Raw genomic sequence first — 25,280 nt, forward strand, 5'->3', positions numbered from 1 at the left:
TCCGCGACGCACTGCCAGTGTAAATACACACCTCAACGCGCAACTCGTACGTTTCACCTTGGTCGGGAAGTGAAAAGGCAAGCACCGGCGGATCAGATCGCTGTAGTGCGCCGCTTCAATGACGCGAGTCGACGATCTTTGGGTTCCGTTACATTCGGACGTTATAGCTGTAGACTTTCTCGAGATCGACCCGCCCTTAATCGGTGGAGAAGGTTGGTGCTGGCGGCGCAGTGAAGGAGGACCTGGTGACATTGAACAACAGGTCGGAGCGCCACCGAGGTTTCCCGTATGTCATGTGACCTTGCCGTCACGGGGTCCAGCTGTGTGCACCGCCCCCTGCGCGTCGTGAGAAGCTGCACGATCGTGGTGTGCAATGTTAATTTGACGGCCACCTCGTAACCGGTTCTGCAGAAGCACGCAGCCACATGTGCACATCTACCATATACGCGCAATATAATATGCTGTACAGCGAGCGGTTGCACAAGATGGCTGGAGAAGCTTCAGAACGGCGCGCTTCCTGTAGTGGACTTAACTAGCAATACTGGCACAATTACGCACCGTTTTGCTGAAGAGGACGCATTTCAAGACATTTCAAAGAGAAAACACTTCTCGGTGGTGAAGTGTACATCCACAGGCCAGTGGCGTAGCCAGAAATTTTTTTTTTTCGGTGCGGCACCCGCTTGTCTGGGCATGGGGAAGAGGAGGAGAGAAGGGAGAGGGTGACTGGGCTGCAGGCCTCGTACTAAACAGAAATTTGGGGGTTGGGGGCCCGTTCCTGGTGTGCCACCCCCTGGCTACCCCACTGTCCTCCGCGTGCGTGCACTTCAGAACTTCCACACATTGGGTCGGTCTTCAAACCACAAAGCGCACGAAAATTAACACGCGACATACGAAAGCGGACATACGTGCCTTTGTCGCCCCCTGCAGACGTGTCGTCTGTTCTTGGAAAATTAACAGACGACACACGAAAGCGGACATACGTGCCTGTGTCGCCCCCCTTTATTCTGCAGACGTGTCGTCTGTTCTTTGGCACTTGGTATAGCTTGGAGACCACGAACAATCTTGCCCAAAAGCGTGCTATTTTAGCCTTGTGTCGGGTTTAACCGGTGGATTTACCTATGCACGCGATATCTGCGCAGCACGTGCCTCATGAATAAACGACGGCATGACTGCGTATGCGCGGATCTATAGGTGTGCGTTAGACTGGAACGAGACGTTATTGCAACGCAAACGTGCTTTGGTTAAGCTGACCGCCTTCTTTCACTACGTGAGGTGAGGTCGCTTAATGCTCATTTATGTTCAAAGACGCCTTTCTCGCTACACGCTCGTGCCTGTGACAAATTAATCAACCCCTCCCCTGCGTCTCCGCGGGGCCTCTTCCTCCGACACGTAGCCGTGGCCAGTTTGGAAAGAAACTATACAGCTGTAGCCCGAACGGCAAGCAGGCTTTGAGAAGTCGATATATTTCGTGCTTCGATTCACAATAACCTGCAGCACTGGAGTTGAGAGCTGTAGGAGGAGCTCGCTCTTTCGGCGTTCGCTCGCTCGATCGATCGACTAATTGGGCATAAACGGACTTCAAAGGGTGGATATTAAGTGAAGTTGTATTCACATTTTTTTCTGTCGTTTATTAACTATACGTTTGCCATGTATACTCGCCCGCCTGCCGAACTACATACATGCATTATATAAAAGTAAATGTCAGTATATTTCAATGGCATCTCTCACCGTAAGCCCAGGCTTGGTCAGGCAGAAAAACGCGTAGAAGCTAATGACAGGCGTCGACGCCGCCTTTCCGCGCCAACTCGTCGTGACGTCATGGATCATGGTCATGACGTCACGCGCGGGCATAGTCACTCTCCTATCGGTAAAGATGGACTATATACATTGCATTCCGAAGGAACCGGGAAGCTGAATTCATGACGCCACACAATTACCTACCGGTAAATGTGAACTGTAGTGTAACCCAAAGGACCACAGAAAATTAAATTCTGTGGTTTTACGTACCAAAACCGCGATATGATTATGAGGCACCTGTGTAGCGGGAGACACCGAATAAATTTGAACCACACTGCGGTTCTTAAACGAGCACCAAATGCGCCGTGATCCCGGGACCTCAAGCTTGTTATGCATTCCAAAGGACAGGTCTGGTTAATTTTTTTTTATCGTTAAAGATGGACTACATTGTATTCCAAAGGAGCCAGAGACTGAATTTACAACGTCGAAAATGTCGTACCGGCGCTAGAGATAAAAAAAAAGAAAATGATATATACACCTTCAATTTCTACTCTGATAATCAAAATACCGCGAAATTAATAAAAAATGTAATTTTGTAAGAATGCATTTTCCAGTCTAAATAGATACAGCAATGCTCTCTCTTAACCCTCCAAGACGCTCGTGCTACTCACCTATACTACCTCTACGGATGCGCTGCCTAACGGCTCTATTCTCTGCGGAATTGCGCAATGAAACAAGAAGCGCCACGTGAATGTCCTCATCACTACAACAAATGCACGCCTTCAAGAGCGCCGCTCATTTATTCGAGCGAGTACATTTCTAAATGTGCTCGGTGAATCGCTTACATTGACGATCAACGTTGATCTTTATTGCACCTCTTTTTGTTCTTTCTTGTAACATACCTATACAAGTACTATTTTCTCCCTTTTTTTTCTTTTCTTGCTTGCACGGCTTTCATGCAGCCGAGCATCGACCAGATCGCAAAATCACCGCGCGGCAAAGACAACAAATGTGAACATCTTTCAATAGCCCGTGCGAAAGAAGCGGTCGTTTGCTCGCGCACAACTGTCACTAATACCCGCGGGACGAAGTGTAGCGATACCAACGGAACGAAGTGCAGCGATACCCACGGAACGAAGTGCCGAATTACCCGCGGAATGAAGTGCAGCAATGCACACAAAACGAAGTGCAGCGATACCCACGGTACGAAGTGCCGAATTACCCGCGGAACGAAGTGTAGCAATACTCATGGAACGAAGTGCAGCAATACCCATGGAACGAAGTGCCGCAATGCACGCAAAACGAAGTGCAGCAGTACCCACGGAACGAAGTGCCGGATTACCCGCGGAACGAAGTGTAGCAATACTCATGGAACGAGGTGCAGCAATACCCATGGAACGAAGTGCCGCAATGCACGCAAAACGAAGTGCAGCAGTACCCACGGAACGAAGTGCCGGATTACCCGCGGAACGAAGTGTAGCAATACTCATGGAACGAAGTGCAGCAATACCCATGGAACGAAGTGCCGCAATGCACGCAAAACGAAGTGCAGCAGTACCCATGGAACGAAGTGCCGGATTACCCGCGGAACGAAGTGTAGCAATACTCATGGAACGAAGTGCTGCAATACCCATGTAACGAAGTGCCGCAATACACACAAAACGAAGTGCAGCAGTTCCCACGGAACGAAGTGCCGGATTACCCGCGGAACGAAGTGTAGCAATACTCATGGAACGAAGTGCTGCAATACCCATGTAACGAAGTGCCGCAATACACACAAAACGAAGTGCAGCAGTTCCCACGGAACGAAGTGCCGAATTACCCGCGGAACGAAGTGTAGCAATACTCATGGAACGAGGTGCAGCAATACCCATGGAACGAAGTGCCGCTATACACACAAAACGAAGGGCAGCAGTACCCACGGAACGAAGTGCCGGATTACCCGCGGAACGAAGTGTAGCAATACTCATGGAACGAAGTGCTGCAATACCCATGAAACGAAGTGCCGCAATACACACAAAACGAAGTGCAGCAGTACCTACGGAACGAAGTGCCGGATTACCCGCGGAACGAAGTGTAGCAATACTCATGGAACGAAGTGCTGCAATACCCATGTAACGAAGTGCCGCAATGCACACAAAACGAAGTGCAGCAGTTCCCACGGAACGAAGTGCCGAATTACCCGCGGAACGCAGTGTAGCAATACTCATGGAACGAGGTGCAGCAATACCCATGGAACGAAGTGCCGCAATACACACAAAACGAAGTGCAGCAGTACCCACGGAACGAAGTGCCGGATTACCCGCGGAACGAAGTGTAGCAATACTCATGGAACGAAGTGCAGCAATACCCATGAAACGAAGTGCCGCAATACACACAAAACGAAGTGCAGCAGTACCCACGGAACGAAGTGCCGGATTACCCGCGGAACGAAGTGTAGCAATACTCATGGAACGAAGTGCTGCAATACCCATGTAACGAAGTGCCGCAATACACACAAAACGAAGTGCAGCAGTTCCCACGGAACGAAGTGCCGAATTACCCGCGGAACGCAGTGTAGCAATACTCATGGAACGAGGTGCAGCAATACCCATGGAACGAAGTGCCGCAATACACACAAAACGAAGTGCAGCAGTACCCACGGAACGAAGTGCCGGATTACCCGCGGAACGAAGTGTAGCAATACTCATGGAACGAAGTGCAGCAGTACCCACGGAACGAAGTGCCGGATTACCCGCGGAACGAAGTGTAGCAATACTCATGGAACGAAGTGCTGCAATACCCATGTAACGAAGTGCCGCAATACACACAAAACGAAGTGCAGCAGTTCCCACGGAACGAAGTGCCGAATTACCCGTGGAACGAAGTGTAGCAATACTCATGGAACGAAGTGCAGCAATACCCATGGAACGAAGTGCCGCAATGCACATAAAACGAAGTGCAGCAGTACCCACGGAACGAAGTGCAGCAATACCCATGGAACGAAGTGCCGCAACACTGATGACGAAGTGCAGCAAAGGAGAGGGTTCCTCTTCAGCCAAGTCGCGTGCATGCTCGCCGCGTAACGTTTTTCTTATGCGGATTACAGGATACCCAAAAGGCGACAGCGGTTACTCGGCGAAAAAAGAGTTCAGCCATACATCTCTCACTATTTCTCTACCGATGGCTTTCAGGCGACACCACGGACGTAGTTTTTTCACCGTGCTAGTATTCAAACATGGCGGCCGGCCACTTTGACGCCAGTGCACCATATCAACACTGCGTACATTCTTTTGCCTTTTTCATGGTGACCGTATTGATTTTCAGCGCATTGTCACTCTTATCGATTTGTCCTCCGGACCAAAGCGCGCCTATATGTGGCGTGTTGTCACATTTCTGGCTTTGCGCATCTTCTCGACGTCCTAGTGACCCAAGATGGCGGCCACGATGGCGTCAGTGCCAACCATCCATAAGCTACAGCTGGAAGAAGGGGTGGCGCATGGTGGCGCCGTTATCACTTTGCCAGTTCAAATACCTCTTAGTTCGGGTATGAAGCACAAGGACCGAGGGTTGGCTAAAAGGCGCTCTAATCTCCTCCCTGTGCTTAATAAGCTCACGAGACGGCTTTCTCAGAAGGCACTCCGCGGGCTTCGAGCGCGTGCCCAGAGTCATCGGTGTGCGTTGAAGGCCAAGCACGTTAGGTAATAAACGCACGTATACGACCGTGACCGTGTTGCTGCGCAAGACAGGATTGGGGTCTGGTTGAGAGTAGTAAAGGGGTAATTGCTTAGGAAAACATCGCCTTTCGTTACGAAATCGAGCGAAAACGATAAAGACACTTTTTCTTTTTAACGCTGCATCGCCGGACGAACTAAAATGCGCGAAAGTGTACGGCGAAATATGTGGCATCGCAAGATGATGTCATTGACGTCACAGCTCGGGTGCCAGTATCGTACAGGAAAATTGAGCCTTGCTTTTACAGCGAAGCTGTTAATGGCTAGGCTGCCGTGCATTTTTGTTCTGCGTCAGCAAACACTATAATCACCAGCAATGGCTCATACCCCCCGAAGCAAGCAAAAAATGCAAGGCAGATTATATATATATATAGATATATATAACACAAGAACAAACACGGCGTACGTTAAAACACGTTCTTTTTTACTGTCAGATGTTTCGGCTGCATGGTGGGCCAGCAAAAACGTTTGGCAGTAAAAAAGAACGTGTTTCCACGTCGTGTGTTCCTTTTTTTTTTAACGAGAAGAAAGGGGTTAACCGAGGGGCCCGATTTTTATGTCATATCATAAGAAGCCAACAAACACTGACACAAAGGACAACATAGGGGAAATTACTTGGCCTTAATCAATGAAATAAAGCAACGATAAATTCAAGGAAATTAAAGTGTATGAAAAAAACTACTTGCCGCAGGTGGGAACCGAACCCACGTGGGTTCGGTTATCACCTACGGCAAGCTGTTTTTTCAGTTTTTCTTTCAGTTTTTTTTTTCTGCAATAAAAAGAGCCTGTGTTTACGCAACAAATGCACTCGTACAAGCAGCCTTCGCTGTCGTGGCATAAGCTCGCACCTTATATACTGAACGCCTTTCAACGAGAGAGACATGATTGATTGATTGATTTGGTTTGGTTTAACATCGCGAAGCGACACTGGGGCTAGAAGAGACGCCTTGGTGGAGGACTCCGGATGAATATTGAACGGGGCTCTTTAGCGCGCACCTAATTCTAAGCACACGGGCGTGTTTTTTTGCATTTCGTGGCCGGGAATCGAACCCGGGACCTTGTGCGCGGCAGCAGAATGCCATAGCCCCTAGCCACCATGGTGGGTAGAAGAGAGAAAGACAGAGCGGCGAGGATAGGAAAAATTAGGGAGCACCAGATGAGTATCCCGCTTTTTCTCTCTCTACACTGTGCAAAGGGAAGCAGGGGAATATTAAAGAGGCAACGAGGGAAAGATGGAGCACTGCACTTGCGTGCAGTGCTCCATCCGCCCCCCTCTCCACCTTTCCCTTTGAAGGGATAGCTAGTTTAACCAAAGTCTCAGAAGCCGCGTTCGCATCGGTGTTTACGCGCTCCAAGTAAAGCGTTGTTGTTTTGCGTCTCCCGATCAGCTCGAATAACAACAGCGAGCTACTTTCGCCACCACGTATGTACGTATATATATCATGCAATCGCGTTCACTCCTGAATATTCACGCCCGCGGGGTTAGGGCCAGCCCTTTCACCCTGCGTCGATAGTCATCGTGTACAACGCACACACACACGCACGCACACATGCACGCACACAGAGTGCCTATGCAACTGCATGGCAAGCGCCGTCCGACGACCCTGCAGTCGATTCCAGTCAGGTATTCTCCGTATAGAGACACCTTTTTCCGTGACGTCGCGTGAAAGCCATTTGTAGAGAAACAATTAGAGATGTGTGACTGAACTCTCTTTTCGCCGAGTAGCCGCTGTCGCCTTCTGAGTATCCTGTAATGCACGTAAGAAAAACATAACGCGCCGCGCATGCACGCGACTTGGCTGAAGAGGAACCCTCTCCTTTGCTGCACTTCGTTACGTAGACATAGCTGTACTTCGTTCCGTGTGTATCGCGACACTTCGTTCTGTGGGTACTGCAGCACTTCGTTCCGTGGGTATTAGCGACAGATGCGCACGAGCAGACGGCCGCGCTTCCTTCGCACGGGCCGCAGTAAGATGTTCACATTTGTGGTCTTTGCCGCACGGTGATTTTGCGATCCTGTCGATGCTCGGATGCATGAAAGCCGTGCAACAATAAAAGAAAAAAAGCGAGAAAATAGCACTGGTATAGGCATGTTACAAAAAAGAACGAAAAAGATGTGCAATAAACATCGACGGTGATTACCAATGTAAACGATCGGTTGAGCCCATTTAGAAATGTACTCGCTCTAATAAATCAGCTACGCTCTTGAAGTCGTATATTTGTTGTAGTGAGGAGGACATTCACGTGGCACTTCTGGTCTCATTGCGCAATACCATAGAGAATAGAGCCGTTAGCCAGTGCATCCGCAGCGGTAGTACAGGCGGATAGCACGAGCGTCTTCAAGGGTTAATAAAGAGCATTGCTGTATCAATTCGGACTGAAAAATGCATTCAACAAAATTACATTTTTCATTAATTTCGCGGTGTATATATATATATATATATATATATATATAAGCTTGTGGCGGTGAAAGAAGCACACGGTTTCCTTCGGTATCACACAAAACAATAAACACGACGTACGTGGACTATATAAAACTGTCGCTGAGACCGGTGCACTTTAAAAAAAAAAAGCTACAAGTATAGCGCACGAATAGCTTTAGCTCAACGTAAGCGGTCACAGTGCAAGAACTTTCGGCCCGGAAAATGTTCCAGAGTCCAGTCGCTTTAAGTGCGGTCTGTATGCGTACAGATGGAGAAACACGCGTCGAACGTCGCATTGAGAGTGGGCGCACTATACACGTGTCTCGATGGTTTCTTGAGATCTACATAGAGTCGCACGTTTGGTCACGCATCGGCCGCCTCCAACGCGGCATTTTTTATACAAACCGACAGTGGTGTATACGCTCCCACTTGTCCCTTCCTGCCGGGCACTGCCCCACAAGCCATCTGTTGGTTTGCGCAGGCCCATATTTGTACCCTGTAGATCCACAAATAAAGAATTTATTATTTATTTTTTACTTCGGAAGAGTTTGCCATCGGCCGCGTTCGTCGCCAGAGTCGAGAAGTTTCTGCAGCACCTCGCTAGCGAGATCTGGCGGACGTCCAGCGGGACTTTCTCTCAGGAATATCCCTTGATTGCGAGCTACATGCAGCGCTGCCTCCATACGCAAGGGGGTAGCTTGAGAGAGTGACGAACAGGAATTACCGCTCAAGCCCCCCACCCCCGCCCCCCCGCTTTCTAATGAGGGAATAGCTAGTTTTAGCCAACGTCGCAGAAGCCACGTTCGCATCGGTGTTCACGCGCTCCAAGTAAAACCGTTGTTATTGTTATGCGCGTCCCGACCGATCAGCTGGAACGACAGCGAGCTACTTTCGCCACCACGTTCGTATGTATATCTCATGCAATCGCGTTCACTCCTGAATATTCACGCCCGCGGGGTTAGGGCCGGCCCTTTCACCCGGCGTCGATAGCCATCGTGTGCGTTGCACACGATGGCTATTGATGGCGCGCGCACACACACACGCACGCACGCACACACGCACACACAGACACACACACACACATACGCACGCACACACGCACATACGTACACACGCCCGCACATACATACACACGCACGCACATACGCATACATACACACACACGCACACACACACGCGCGCACACACACTGCCTATGCAACTGGCGAGCGCCGTCCGGCGACCTTGCAGCCGATTCCAGTCACGCCTTCTCCTTACAGAGACACCTTTCTTTTTCGCGGCTCGCTTGCGTCAGACGGGACGTCACATCGGTCGCGCGCGGTTCATAAAACCGGCCGGCGACGCTCGCGGGGTTTCCAGTTGCTCGAAAAGCCGCGATATCCTACCAGTGGTGTCCGCCCGCTCCACGCAGTGACGGATCGACGATAGCTCGATCCCCCCCGACTTTGGAAAGTCGCGTGTATACGCGAATTGTGCGCGCGTTGCATTGTGTACACGGCAGACGAGACCACCCCGCCTACCTGCCTCGCCGAAAGGATTTTGAGTGTTCCTGTGTTTTGCGTATGCCCGCGCCCCCGACGACGTTGAGTGACACTTCAGCTTGTGTGGAACCGAGGACTGGCGACATGCCTACGGTGGAGTCGCACCCCAAGATCGAGCCGCCGCCGCGGAAGCGGAAAACTAGTCAGTATCTTAAGGTAGGTCAAGTTCGGCGCCCCCTGTGTGCCTGCCATCTGATCGATCTGTGGAGTGCGCGGGTACATCAGCTGGATTACCGACGCAATCTTTACGCGATTGTTTTGTTGTTTTGTTCTTGTAGCGCGCAATTAACGTTCGCACGCAGCTAGAGTCGAACTCAAAAAGCATATTGCTTTTAAGAAGCGATTGTAATTTTCCGGCTGCTTTCAATGATATGCCGCGTATTATTAACAGATTATTAAGATTAAGAATTACTCGGTCCACCTCTGCCGTATTACTCGGCAGCAGTGGACTTCACGACGAGATAAAACAATTTTCGTAACTGACAAAATAATTAGCGAAATCCACTAATTTATATCATTAATTCCGTTATAGTGTACGTGTTGCAATATATATACAAATTGAATCGAGCCTTTCTTGCTTATTCTAGTTGGTTGATATCATCTTGCGCGATTCAAGAGCGAGATATGTTCATTCAAAAACGGTTCTGGGGTGTGACGCCTCAAAATTTTGTGCACCAAATCCCGTTCCTCTGGACATCTTTCTCCTTTCTTGTCTCTATGTATTCCTTTTACTTCGTGCAGGATAGAAAACCGGGCTCTTGTGTACATCCGTGTCTTTCCTCTTTTCCTATATATATATTTATACGACGCTGGCACCATTTTCGTTATGCATCCACATACCGTGCGATGAAACGCCTCGGTGTTCCATTTGTACTTGTCGCTTACTGCTAAAGAATGCGCATTGTTAACGAAAAGTAAATGAGACAGCCGTGCAGTTTGTATGTCAGTTCACCACCATGTACAATAGGCTCGCGGGCGCATTCTTACGAGCGTTCTTGCGCACTAACTGCTTCGCGAATCAGAACAAGGTGATCGCTCGTCAGTGTCTACGCATATATGCGCCGTCTGGTCGAAACAAAGCGGCAGCAAGTTATCCGAAACCGAACGTGGAGGATTGCGCGCTTCCACGTTGACAAATGCGCGCGGAAACAGCCATGATTCATGCATCCACGTGCAGACATTCGTATTCAATGCGCATTCGGCATTGATTCGATTCGATTCGACGATCGCGTTGCACTTCGACCCGAAGCAATACAAGTTAGCGTTCACCGCGTACCTACGATTAGGTCGTTATAGGCTCCTTATAACTAAAATCTAATTATAACTAATAATTAATTATAACTAATAGCTCAGTATGCGCTGAGTACAATAACACGACGTACGCCTTTCGAGCGTGAGCGTGAGAAACAGAGTGCGCTTCTTAAACTCCAGAAAAATCCAAAGAAGTAACCTCGACAACATTTGCAGTCCCCCCCCTCCCCCCCCCCCTTTTTTTTCTTTTTCGTGAGACTGCTCAAAGTCCATTTCGCTTCACATCGTCATTTCCTGCTACGAGCAATGTGACTTCCGCCACATCTTTCCGACTATTCCCCCCCCCCCCCCGCCCCCTAGTTCAGGTGGTAGCAAACTGGAAACTTGCATCCGTTCACCTCCCTGCATTTCTCTCTCTCTTTCCCTTGTCATACGTCAACAAGTTTACCTGAAGCAATTCTAAAAAAAAAAAATACCTCTCGTCCAGAGGCAGGCTCGCTACATTCCAGTATAAGCGGTTAAACTTAACTTGTGGACACTGAAGGCGTGCCTCTAATTCGTGTAACAGATGACGCAAGTGTTTGCCTCTGACGCACTTCGTTTTGCAAAAATACCAGTCAGACGCGTTCATCCATATGCGATCCATTTGGCATTGCTGTGGTTGTAGCCGGCCATGTGCAGTTCAGATGTCAGACAAATATAGAGCGAGAGTCGTACTTAATGTGACGGGGTGCACCTCGTAACATTAAGTCGACTCTCGCTATCAACAGGAACTTGTCCGCTGTGAATGGCTCCGTGTGGATGACGTCATAGTGATGCGGATGAGGCTGAATTTGGCGACGATCTTAGCTAGTGGCATGCTAATTGCGACGGCATTGGCGATTAATCGAATTGTCGGGTGCTCATGATCGTATTGCGCTTAGTGTTACACTGACGGGAACTAGTGGACAAACATAACAAACAAAAGGGCGTGAAGTATATGCCACAGGGGAACTGACACCGAGAAAAGTGTATCGAGAAACAAAAATAGCCTGCAGTGGTTGATGGGACTGAACCAGTTGAGAAGCTCCAACACTGACCGCGAGTTCGACATTCTACGTTTGTAGTCACGCGCGTGAATTCTTCCTTGATGCAGTGATTGTGAATCACGATATACGCACACACAAATTCAGCTCACGTCTATAATGAAGCGAACCCTGCTATTGCAACAACACGCCTGCATTTTTTTTTCGCAGGGAAGTCTACTTTTTTTTTTGTTCATTAAGTTTCCTATGCCGTCCTTACAGTTACTTTCGTCTCTCATACTCTCCATTGTTCCGGAACCAGATGGTGTGGTGGCTCGTTAGAAAAAAAAAGTTGTAAAGTGAGTGGGAGCAGGCGGGCTAAGTCTGTTACAAGATGGCGGGCTAGAACCTTAACTTCCCCAAAAAAGGGAGAAGAGGAGAAAAAAAAGAGAAAAAGTAAATGTAAAAAAACATTAATGAGATGCATACAAAATTGCTAGAATTAAAAACATGCATAACATACCTGATTAACTAAAGCAGGCGAGGTGACTATATGTCACCGCCCGTTTCAAAGGGTATTCCAGTAAATAATCATATCATAGTCATCATCATCACTCTTAAACCAAAAGAAGTCGACAACTCGAAATGCCTTTCAATGCACGCTGACAGATTAGCTTTCACTGAAATACCGTGTGGCAAAAAACAACAACGTGGTACCTGAAATTTCGACGGTATGTAATACGTAATAATATTAAAGGCAGTGGCAAAGGACACGAGTGTCTTCTGAGGAGGATTATTCTGGGCGCGGCCTTTGCATATATCTTGAGGAAAGATAACGCCGATTAAATAAGGCGACAGTTAATAGCAAATCGATTACATTTGTTTCGTGCGCCTAATTAGCAAAATCTGTGCTGAAACCAGACTGCCAGAGCACCACGTCGGTCAAATGCCTTCGATTTGAAACCGCTTCCGAGTCAGCGTACCCAACTCTGTCCTGAGTCGGCGTACCCGACTCACCTGGCAGCGAATGCATACGGTTGACTCTGATCTGTTCTCTTTCTATGACAATTCGAGAGAGAGAGAGAGAGACAGAGAGAGACAGAGAGAGAGAGACAGAGAGAGAGAGAGACAGAGAGAGAGAGACAGAGAGACAGAGAGAGAGAGAGAGACAGAGAGAGACAGAGAGAGAGAGAGACAGAGAGAGAGACAGAGAGACAGAGAGAGAGACAGAGAGAGAGACAGAGAGAGACAGACAGACAGACAGACAGACAGACAGACAGACAGACAGACAGACAGACAGACAGACAGACAGACAGACAGACAGACAGACAGACAGACAGACAGACAGACAGATTATCGCTAAGTTTTACCTGACGTCATGGATACTTATTTCAAATCGCAACACGCGCATCGAACGCGACACCGTTGTCCCTTTCGCACGCCCTTGAAATCACTGCCTGCAGACGACATATCCGCAGGCGCAATTGACGGGAGGCCAATTCTGTGACAAAGTCTTTTATCTACGAAGTATGAACATCGTTTACCGTTCCCGATGCACGCCTTCGCTGGTTGTGACGTAACCGCGATGACCCATCGCATCGCGTTGGGAGTGGCGTGTCTGCAGACAAGCTTCCTCTACCGCATTCTGCGTGGAGTTGTGCCTTGTACGTGAGAACCTTTGTGGAATAATTAGAGACGTTTTTTTTTTTTCTCACGACCTGCCTTCGGTACGAGTCACAAACGTCTCTGTGAACGTCAGCACATCGTCGCCTCGTCGAGTGTACGCTTTCACACGGGAAAATGGCTTCGATTGTGGAATAAACGCGCCAAAAACAGCAATCTGATCTTCGGATATCTGAAGATTCATTTGCTGCGAACGAAGTGCATTTTACAAAAGCAACGCCAATTTCAATTCGAAGCGGGCAGCCGGGACCGCCGCCATGTTGGTTGGTAATTCCTTCCCATCATTCCTAATGCGACGATCCTGCGTTTACATGCCCCGCGAGAGTCGACTCGCGCCCGTAAATCTACCCTCGCCTGGCGCATTAATGCGATGCGCCTTCCTAGCGCATTACTGCTGTTTACATGAATGTGATGCGCTGGAAATGCGATGCGATGCGACACTGTCGCATTCATGTAAACGCGGCTATATGATTTAAGTGTATTTGGTGTTGGGATATAGCCTGGTGAAACATAGCTGTTAGGAGAGGGGTGCGAACTGACACACAGACACGCAGAGCGTCTTATCTGTCCTCCGTGTATGTGTGTCAGTTTGCGCACAAATAGCTAGATTGTCACTTGTCGCGAAGGAAGAGCAACCTTAACAGAGAGGACAAACACCAATACGCACACACTCCAACACTCGCGTACGCATACACGTATACGGAGAGAGAGAGAGAGAGAGAGATAGAGAGAAAGAGGAAGAAACGTTTTGACCTATGCGAAATGAATTAACATACGCACAAAAATCGCAGTGTCAAACACTCGAGGCCCCACTTTTCGCTAGCGAAGTGCCATTTCCCGAAGCGCACAATGCGAATGCCGCGCTGCTAAACGTGCGTGTGGCACGAAGTTCGTCTCCGCGTGACATTCACAGCTATAGTGCACATAGGGGTGACGCAAAACCGGGCCCAACCGCGCAGTTGATTTCCTCGACACTCTCGAGCCCAAAAGAATGACGTCCGGCGCATACAGCACATATGCGGCGACATGTGTACGGTACTTTTCTCTCTCTCTCTCTAGTCTTTTTCTTTCTTTCTTACTTTTATATTTTTGGGGGGAGGGACGGTAGGGGGGTTGAGGGGAGTGTTCCAAGTCGTACCGGAGCGTATTGTAGCGTCACGATCAGAACGGGGCTGCCATCAACAGTATGCTAAAATAGTTGTAAGTATAATGTGCGCGCCGTCCTCGTCGGACCTGGAATAAAGTTTCTTCGCTCACTCACTCACTCACTCACTCACTCACTCACTCACTCACTCACTCACTCACTCACTCACTCACTCACTCACTCACTCACTCACTCACTCACTCACTCACTCACTCACTCACTCACTCACTCACTCACTCACTCACTCACTCACTCACTCACTCACTCACTCACTCACTCACTCACTCACTCACTCACTTTCGTATATGCGATCGGCGCCGTGACTGACTCACTGACACCCATTCCTTCGTGCAGAATCGTATACTTCGTGCGCCCACCGTAGCTAAGGACGGCTACGAATTCAGCAATGTTCGTGTTCGTTATATAGGTCATATAGGTCACTAAACTCCACCCCATCAGCCAGATGCGTGCACTGTACAGCAAAAGCTATATGTCGGGTCGTGCAACCAGCTAGAACTGCGAGTAGCGGTGTGCGGAAAAATCGAAATTTCAGATACGAATCGAACAGTGCCTGCTATTCGATTCGTACTCGACTCGACAACTCGCTATTCGGAGTTGTCGAACGTAAATTTTCTCGTGTTCGAATGCGTCATAGAGTAAACCACCCACGTATTGGAGTCTGAGGGAAACTGAATGATCAGTGAGAAAAGCGTTCTGAATGATTCTGCTGCACGATAGCTGTGGTTGTTGTGCAGGAGGCGCCAGTTTCTTGAGCGAACTTACGCGGCGAGGGGAGGGGGGTTGGTAAGTTCCACTCAACAATTCCCAGTCATTAAAAAAAATGGCTCACTTTGAAGTCGCCTACCATACGAATTCGTTCCGCTTTATTCACGCTGTTTCGATCATCTTTAAAACTATGTCCGGTGCTGCGCTATCACGCTTCTCTCCATCGGCTAGCGCAAAACTGCGCTTACACCTGGTAACATCCCGTTATACTGTTCCATTACTGCCACTATCATTGTTCGTCAAATAACTGAAAGCAGTTGTTAACGATTTACAAGCTTCTCAGCTTGTCCGAACATTTCACGTCGAATTGTATTTACACACGCGTGCCAATGTATACGCAAGCCTGATCTCCTTTTCATTTTCTTTTTTTTTCATGTTTGTTTCAATCCTGTTACGCTTCTTGCTTCCGGTTTAAATGCGCTTATGTGGTGCCCACTCCGTCTGCGTGCATCTCAGGAAGAGTGTTTGCGTTCCCTTCGATCGCCCGAGCGTCCAGTCTGTATCCAAGACGACAACGTCAGAAGCGCGACAGAAAACAAAGGACGAACACCGCTTTGCAGCGTCGAACTCTTGCGTCGGTCGGTCGGTCGGCCGCAGCTGCAGAGATTTGCCTCGCATGCCGATGAGTCGCCCTTTCTGGCTTCCTATACACACGCGCGCGGTCATCTCCACTACCCTCCCCTTCCCCCCGCCACGACCTCCTCCAGATTTTTTTCTATTAGCCGCGAGGTTCCCCTTTGTCACAGCTTCCTCCAGCTCAAGGCTGGCGCGTACAGAGACGCGGGGAGCGCAGACGGAGAAATGTTTCCTGCGTAGCGCGGTCGCCAATCGAGAGAACGACTTCAAACGCGCGTATACATACACGTGATGCTGCTGCTGCTGCTGCTGCTGCTGCTGCTACGCGGACGGCTTTTTTTTTTTTTTTTGCAAATGGGGACATCTGTCACTGCCGTGACGTGTCCCGGTCTCCGCGCGCTGTTCGTTACGCCGCATCACTCCGACGGTTGGGTCCCACTTTTTTGAGCCCGATCATGTGTTGTGTAGTTGGTTTATAGTTTACTGTGATGTTGGAAAACGTTAGAAACAAATATGTCGCCGGCTTTTACTAATTTGTTTCGCAATTTTAGATTGTTTAATGAATGAAATGACGACGTGAAGTGAATGAACTTCCCTACCGCACGTGAAACGGTCACTTCCGTTAAAGAGAAACGCCAGACGCAGTTGCTTAGTGGTTTTGGTGCTGCGCCTGTTAAGTAGGAGGTCGCGGGATCGAATCCCGGCCGCGGCGGCCGCATTTCGATGGAGGCGAAATGCAAAAGCACAGGTGCACTTAGATTCAGGTGCACGTTAAAGAACCCCGTGTGGTCAAAATTTATCCTGAGTACCCCACTACGGCGTGCCTCATAACCAGATCGTAGTTTGGCACGTAAAACCCCATAATTTATTTATTCATTCATTAAAAGAAAAACTGTAAAAACAAAAGGAGCATAGCACTTTTCCTTTTGTCTGCGATACAACGACAATCGCAATCACGACAATGACAAAAAGAAAGAAAGATCACCGACGGTTACTGATGCTCCCTTACGCGAAATTTGAGCGAAGCTCTACATGTGCTTTGATTTCGAGATATATTGCGGCATCGCACCAATCACCACACCGGCTGACGGGGCCGCGAGGTGACCGGCCACACAGTTGCCGCTTCCTGGCAACTGCAGCTTATCCAACCGCACTCTTTGTCGGGAAACGCTTGCGGCTAACGCTATACGATAGGGCGAGCTTTCTGGTTCTCTCTCTTTTTTTTTCTTTCCTCCGCTCGGCCGCCGCCGCAGCAGGGGGCGTCTTTCATCGCCCACAGAACTCCGCGTTCGCTCTTTCATTCTTCGCTGTGCTAGTTCGCTCGATTACGCCGAGGCACTACACCGAGGCACAACGTCGACGCACAACGCCGAGGCACGCCGCAGGATCGAACGGGCGCCTAAAAGCGCGCGCTCTACGAAACACGTACTCACTGAAAACGGAAGCTGCGTTCAAGGATCCCGGATTTATGGGGCAAACGTCATCACACACGCGACTAATCCGCGAAACCTTTGGGTGAAGCACTTGCGGTTGTTTTGCGAGCGCACGGCCGCAGACGCCAGGAGTTGACACCGTCGCGAGCTAACCGTTTCGCGTGCCTTCCGAACCGGCTGTTCAGACTTGTATACTTCTCATCCGACTCTCGGCGTGGTGCGTCTGTCAGTTATACCGTATACGCCTTCAGTCAAGACTACACAAGGTAATATACAATGCGCACGCGCTTTTGCCTTAGCTCAGAGAACTGAGAGACCTCCGCACGAAGAGACATCTCCTGGGACGCGAACATGGGGACCAGAGTAGATAGATAGATAGATAGATAGATAGATAGATAGATAGATAGATAGATAGATAGATAGATAGATAGATAGATAGATAGATAGATAGATAGATAGATAGATAGATAGATAGATAGATAGATAGATAGATAGATAGATAGATAGATAGATAGATAGATAGATAGATAGATAGATAGATAGATAGATAGATAGATAGATAGATAGATAGATAGATAGATAGATAGATAGATAGATAGATAGATAGATAGATAGATAGATAGATAGATAGATAGAGAGAGAGAGAGAGAGAGAGAGAGAGAGAGAGAGAGAGAGAGAGAGAGAGAGAGAGAGAGGGCAAAGGAAAGACAGGGAGGTTAACCAGAGTTTGTCTCCAGTTGGCTACCCTGTACTGGGGGATGGGCAAGGGGATACGATAGGCGAGAGAGAAGGATAAAAAATAAAGTAAATGCATATGCACCTTACACGTTCGCACCGATCATCGAATTTCTTTTTCTTCCCTTGTTTTTATTTTTTTTCATTTGTTTTGCATCGAGAAAACCAATAACCCAAATCCGGCGTTACAGAAAAGTGAGTCGATCCGGACGCGGTCTGCATGCAACCCTCCTTATTAGATATGTGCGGTAGTTTTTCACTCGGTAAATATCGGCTCCAGTCACAGGCACGAAGCTGTCGTATAGCTGCCTCGCTTCAACGTGAGAGAAAGTCTCGGCGACCTCACTTTTAATTACCTCCACCCCCCACCCCCTCCCCCGCCCCGTGTATCCGCGAACATTCCAATTCGGTACGAAGCTGTCTACCTCCACGATATTCGCTTTCTCTCATTTATTTGTCGGTATTCCACTGCGACTCCCGATAAATTAGGCATGCGCAAGAAGGAGCGTACGTTTGATTTACATCTTCGTACAATTCTCGCGCAACGAAGATAAAAATTCGTAGACGGTATGTAGATCAACATCGCACCTTCTCCGTTTAGCCGTGTCACCTGTACTGCTCGGAGACTCGCCTCACTTCTTTCTTTCTTTCTTTCTTTCTTTCTTTCTTTCTTTCTTTCTTTCTTTCTTTCTTTCTTTCTTTCTTTCTTTCTTTCTTTCTTTCTTTCTTCTCTATATTACGCTTCCAGCGTGGCAGATTAGACATTTGCCAGCTCTACGCGAGTGGCGATGTTTATCTAAACCGCCCGGAGGATTCGTTGCCTGCGCAGCGGAAAATAACACAAACAGGCTCTTGGAGGTCGCGTATCGACGTATCTTTCCCCAAGGTTGCCCAACTGCGCGCTTTTATTTCTTTCACCGCTCTATACGCGTGGAAAAAGAGTAGCTCTTTAACGAAGCATATAAAAGAACCCGCGGGAGTGAAATGCCACTTAAAACGCGTCGAACGACGCTCCGGTGCCCGAGTGTACATATGCAAAGGTGACTGTGACGCGCCGCACGGGTGTGGTACATATGCGTACACAAACGACGTTGAAACGGTGCCGGTTTCCCCAACTTTTATTGTCGAGTCTTTTTTCTCTGAAGTGACCGCGGGATTCTTGTCTTCATCCGCAGCGGGCATGGAGCCAAGGCTGGTTTTTCACGCGTTCCTGGTCGAGCGCAGGAAACCCCGCTTGCTTTCTCCGAGACGGGCGTTTTCCTCTCGCTCGGTGTGTTTGAAGAGCTTGTTTTATTTATTTTTATTTTTTTTGTCCTTAATTTGCATCACCTCGTACAAGTGTGGACGAACGAGCAACGCAGGCAGCAAGCGTACGATTTGCGCGTTGTGGTGTGTGTCAACGTCGAGTGGTCGTCGACTTCGACCACGCGTTGTCAACGTGCAGTGCTCGAAAAAAAAAAAACGCGTCGTTGGTCGCTCTCTCTCTTCTTTATTTCTTTTTCTTTTTTCGTGTCTACCTGCTGCTTGTGTCTGTTCGTGTTAATTGTTCGCACGTTTGTTCGTGTTGTTGTTGTTGTTGTTGTTGTTGTTGTGGTGGTGGTGGTGGTGGTGGTGGTGGTGGTGGTGGTGGTGGTGGTGGTGATGGAGGTGATGGAGCCTGGTAGTCGTGGCGTGGTGGCCAAGGTCATTGACACGTTCCTTGTAGCATACGTCTCGCTCCGTGTGATCGATCCATCCAAAGTAAATACCATACATATAAGTCAATATAAATATAAGTAAATATAAGTAAATCACAGTGAAACCAAGAAAAGTACGGGAGACGTAAACTATGTTTTTTTTTTTATATGACGACGGCGACTCGTCATCGCCCTCGCAACGCCAAAATTCTACGGTCTTCCTCCTCTGGACCCCGGCACATACCGATGTTCCGCTCGCGGGCAACGAGGCGGCCCACGCCACGGCTCGAGGTCTCACACGCCGAGCCGCCGCTGATTATGTGGCCGCCTCCGCCCCCGAGAGCGGGGCATCGGATCTGCCGGATCGGGACACTACAACAGAAACACAACAAGAAGCACACTGGGCGTGGGGCGATCGCCTAACCACGTTCAGAGACCTCACCCAACACTACAGACTCGAGAGAGAGAGAGAGAGAGAGAGAGAGAATCAACTTTTGTGCTGAGCCCTTAGTGACGGGTGGTGCGCGCTTGCACCAGATGGGGTGGAACCTTATTCTCAGGTCCCATATGTGTCCAGCAGTTCCTGGCCCCTAGCCGCCAGCGCGAGCTGGGTCGGTAGGTCGGGGCTGGACAACAAGGTCTCCCATCGCTCGGGGGGGGTTGGGGCTGGGGAGGGTGGGGGGTAGGGGTGGTGGGGGGTTCTTGAGCTTAGTGCACTCTGCAAGGATGTGTGCTAGAGTGCCTTTTGACCGTCTGCAAAAAGGGCATGAAGTGTCATGCTCTGTTGGGAACATCTTATGCAAGAGCACTGGATGCGCTAGCGACCCCGCTTGCATGCGTCGCACGATCGTTTGCTGAATTCGGTTGAGTTGCGGATGCGGACGGGGAAGCCTACATCTGCCGCTTCTGTACATTTGCGTGATGTCATTGTAGCTTGTCACGGGGTGCGGTAGCCCTGGCTCGTCCTCGGCCCGGATCGATAGTTCTCGGGCATAGTCGAAAGACGCACATTCCCGCCACCGCACGATAAATTGAACAGGAACGAGGCTGTCACTTTACGCTTGCTCCAGACAGACACCTACCCTAGCACCGCTATCTTACACCACTGCTATCCGCGTCTGTATCCAACAGACGCGTGCAAAACATGCGGACACAGAGCAACGCTGCGACACATGCTCTGGGAGTGTTCCGGTAACAACGGTAATCAAAGCAGCTCCGTTGGCGACGCGTCCATAATCGCGGCTGTTGCCAGAGTAGGAGAAGGCTCGAGCTCCGTTCTTCCCGACGCCGCCCCGGATGCGGGAGCCGCCGGGGACCTTCTCCGTAGGCGTCGCCGCCGCTGGGAGGCGGCTATCAGAAGTTCAGAGCTGGCAGACCAGCTCTGGGCCGTCCGGCAAGCCGAAGATGCCGCTCGAGTCCAAGAACTTCGAGCCGTCACCTGAGGCCACCACATCAAGAACTGCCGGACTATTCTTTACTAAAGTTTCTTCTTCTTATATGAAGTGATTGAGAATGTGAGCGTTGTGAGTTTACATCTGCATAAGCTTCATCTTTTTTCAAGTTTATGAAAAAATTCAACTCACACTCATAATTACACTGCTGTATTTCAAGTTGAAGAACACAGTTTAATTCACCCGTGCTTTAGTTGGTTTCATCGTCTGGTGGATTACTAAAAAAACTGTTGCTAAAGATCGAGCCAGCCCTTCGTCTCTCCTGGTTCATGTCGCTCATCTATCGGTATGTCAATCCTATACCTTGCATGTTTTTTTGCTGTATTTGTGACTATAATGCAGACGCCACCATTCGGGCTCTGCACCAAACCCACTGTTTTCACGTCATGTTACGTAACATTCCATCAAATGCCAAGCCGTTCAGTGGGCCTTTCCTAACTCGCGAGGCGTGTATACCGCTTGCGATGGTGAATAATTAAGCGAATCGCGTTTTCGTCATGTTTCGCATAGTAGCCGAGAAAAGTGCAAGGCAATTTTCTTTTTATTGTACTCGCTACTAAGTTTGACGTTCTCAACGAACACTGCGTCAGTAGATAGCGTTAGAGCAGGGGGAGGCGGGTTAATTGCTTGCCTGCAGGCAAAAGCTGTCGGTAACTGACCTGCCCCGCGATTTGCCACTTATCCAGTGCAGCATCCAGTGCAGCGGAGTCTGATGCCCCGTCACAACACGTACAACGCCAGGGGAAACGTGGCGATCCGTCATTATCGCTTGGCTTGGCTATACGCGGCTATACGGAGACAAAATTGTGCAGGTAGCGACTTTATTTAACCACGGGCCTCATAATCCCGAGTGTTGCAATAAAACTTGACATTTACAAAATAAAAAGGCATTTTATGTTCGGTTATATAATTCGATTGCTGCAGAGAGGTTGAGATAGAGAATAGCTCGGCTACTCCCCCCCCCCCCCTTTTCTTGTCTATGTTCTACAGCATCTTTCCCTCAAAACCCTGCTCAAAGTCAAACCTTCCGAAGCGTTGATTCGATGTGGCTTACAGTATCCATAAACTTGAACAGGACATATGATCATAAGATTGATGATGAAGTGATCAACAGTTGGTCGAACAAGGGAACTCACTGGACCGATCGCTTCGATACAGAGAGAGATAAAAAAGTCATAAGGGAAAGGCAGGGAGGTTAACCAGGCTGAGCCCAGTAGGCTACCGTGCACTGGCGAAAAAGGAAAAGGGGATTGATAGAGGAGAAGGGGACTTATCCTAATGAAGACAAGTCACCGTGCCGAAACGTTGGCGCTAACGATATTGCTCGTTGATCACTGCTTGTCAGTATAATATGCCCGTTTGACGTCAGGAAATATAAGGACAGTGACGTTGCCTCATACTTCTTTGGTCATCTACAGTGACAATTAATTGAAAAGGCATAGTTGTATTACGTGCATGCCCCCCCCCCCTCTCCCGTCCCACCTTGAAGCCATTTTCTTTGAAATATTGAAAGCAATCGCCTCGTTATCGATGTTTAAAGCTGTTGCTTCGTGTTCTGGAAGGAGTCAGAACTTCGTTGTCGGTCACACCTGCTGTCATGGGTCTGTATGGCCCCCCTCTTTCTCTGTTCTTCCTGCTTTTGTACAGTTATTCATTACTTATTGCTCACTTTTCTGAAAGAAACTGGCATGGCCTCTCGTGTGTAGCATACCTTTATTTTTCTTTGTTTGCGATTGACGGAGCGAGCGACGGAGCCTCAACATTGTTGACCTTTTCTTTTTTTATGTATTCTTCTTGTATTTGTGTTCGAGAAACGCTCTTTCCTTGGTTATTTTTCATTTGCTCTCATCGAAGCCATTTCCGAGCAACTGTTCTTGCGAATTGTCCGTAACCAATTCGGCGCGTACACCCGGACCTCGTTCTTTAGAATGTGACAGCGTGCAGTTCTCACTGCTTCCAAACTTTCTCATCTGCGGTACTCGTAAGCTGTAGCTCAGGTCACTATAGTTCAAGCTTTACTTCCGAGATTTCTTTTCCCTTTATATATATAAATTTTTCTACACGGTAGCTATAGAGTAAGCACCCGAAATGAAGTTTTTGATGTCTCAGAAAACCCTGTCACACGTCTCAGTTAAGCTACCCGCCAGGTATACGATGGACGATTCTCTGGCTTTCTTCCTCCTGTGTACTTAACAAGTGTGCACGTTCGAACTTAGTAGACATTAGCCAAGGGCCCAACAAAATCGAGTTTCGTCTAGTGTCGGTCACTTGGTGACATCTCAGAGACAGGCGCCACGCTACATTCACGGCATATATAATGACAAGCACGATACACCAATACAGGCATCGGGATCCGTGCCCTCGGCGAACCGAGTGAAAAAAATGCTTCCGGAAGAAAAACCTCGGAAGCAAGAAAAAAAGCAAGGTCGACATAAAAACGTTCGTGAGCTCAGATTCAATGCCACACAACGCCACACAAAGCAACGGAAGGAGCGAAAATCCAACAATTAAAAAAACAAAAAGAAAAGAAGATTTAAGAAAGAGACCTCGGTTTTCAACGTAGAACCTTCCCACTTTATTGCTCCTGCCCCACCGAGTATCGTGCACAGCACGCCGATATAGAAGCCCCCCACTCCCGCCATCCGCCCTCGTTCGCATTCGACGCGACAAATCGCCGCGGAACCGCTCTCACTTTCTTTCCGTAGGGTGAAAGTGGAACAGCAACTCCCGCCATGCACGCGGCGAGTCCTTCACCACAACTCGCCTCTCTCTCACACACTCATTTCGCCGCCTCAGTATATTTTCTTTCGCTAAGCAGCCATTTCAGCTTAGCTCCTTCGCTTGATCGGCGCGCTAGCTCGTGGTCCCGTGGTGCAGCCACCGAACAGACGGCTCCGTTAGGCCTAATCGTTCGCCAGCTCCCCAGCGAGAACCGTTTAAAAAAAGATCCGCCGCGCCATGCGACGCTGGTCCGTCGTCGCGCTGTGTCGTTCTAATGGGCGCTGTTTCTTTTTCGGGCTCGACGGCCTGCTGCAGGTGCCGTCCTTGCAGGTGCCGCTCAAAAAGTCCATGAAGAACCTGTCGTGTCCCGACCTGACCAAGCTGGCGCTCCAGAATGGTGGGACATCGGAAGAAGACCTGCAGAGGGCTCCCAGCCTGGGCGACTCCATCGGAGACACCATGTCCCTGCACTCGGACCAGGTATATACTGGGCTCGGCTTGGCGGTTTACGGATCGTGCCTCAAATGCAGTTTGGCACCACCCGATTGTACAGGGTGCAGAGCAAGAAAGCGGCGGGATATACTGGACCAGTGGCGTAGCTAGGTCGTCTGGCACCCGGGGCCCATAGGTCTTCGGTCACCCCCCTCCCCGGGTGTAGCCGGCGGAAAGAGGGGTCTCTTCAGACGTATATGACAACCCCCCCCCCCCCTCACTGGCCCCTTGCAACCGAGGCCCACGGCCCCCCGGCCCCCCCTGTTGCTACGCCACTGTACTGGACGCATCTAGCTTAAGTGTCTCTGAGTGCCCCCTTTAAAGGAACACGAAAGAATAACGCGCGATGTTCCTTATAACGAACTTCTTTAGCGGATTCATATAGAGGCACATCAAGCACGAACATCAGAGAGTTTAGGGGGATGCAAGAGGCTTGCGCATACAAACTCAGGAACTCGAAGCCTTCTTGCGTTTTGCTGGGACCCAAGGGGTTTGGGCACCGTCAAGCGGAACGCGAGCCTCTTGCGTATCCTAATCGATAACTCCCTATTAATATATTTCAGGCTGGGATGTCATATACTTCGAAACAGTATTGACACTCTTTCGGCGCGGACTTTAGATTCCATTATTTAAAAAAAATATATTAAGGCACAGTTTTCAGTTTGTTGAATTTGGCGCCCGAACGGCCGATTCGGTGACGTAGTTGCGACGCCAGAGATTTCGGTGCATTATTGTGCACTCCGTCCGTTCTTTCGTAAAAGCAAAGTTCCCGAAGTTTGTCAGGCTCGTTCTTCGTTTATTTATTTTTTTCAGAATAGGGTGTTATATCTTTTGTTATTGATAAGCATCCAATCAAACGGCAGAGTTCCACGAGAAGATGGAGAGTTGAAATGCATCTCTGTTGCTCTATAAAT

General features: G+C 49.1%; 2 protein-coding genes across 5 annotated transcripts in view; one reads left to right on the forward strand and one right to left on the reverse strand.

The window, feature by feature from the left end:
* The window catches only part of LOC135916230 (uncharacterized), a 150,731-nt gene that overhangs the window by 123,707 nt on the left and 1,744 nt on the right, over nucleotides 1-25,280 (reverse strand). The gene's annotated exons all lie outside the window — the stretch shown is intronic.
* The window catches only part of LOC135916229 (GRAM domain-containing protein 4-like), a 155,694-nt gene that overhangs the window by 106,119 nt on the left and 24,295 nt on the right, over nucleotides 1-25,280 (forward strand). For 2 of the 4 annotated variants that reach the window (XM_065449534.2, XM_065449533.1), the window contains exon 2: nucleotides 24,190-24,354. In XM_065449534.2, coding sequence (XP_065305606.1) covers nucleotides 24,190-24,354 — 165 coding nt within the window. Of the gene's footprint in view, nucleotides 1-9,224; nucleotides 9,571-24,189; nucleotides 24,355-25,280 lie in introns of those variants that run through there. The other 2 variants (XM_065449532.1, XM_065449535.1) reach the window with 2 other exon arrangements.

This window comes from Dermacentor albipictus, chromosome 5 (genome assembly GCF_038994185.2).
Source record: "Dermacentor albipictus isolate Rhodes 1998 colony chromosome 5, USDA_Dalb.pri_finalv2, whole genome shotgun sequence".
NCBI lineage: Eukaryota > Metazoa > Arthropoda > Arachnida > Ixodida > Ixodidae > Dermacentor > Dermacentor albipictus.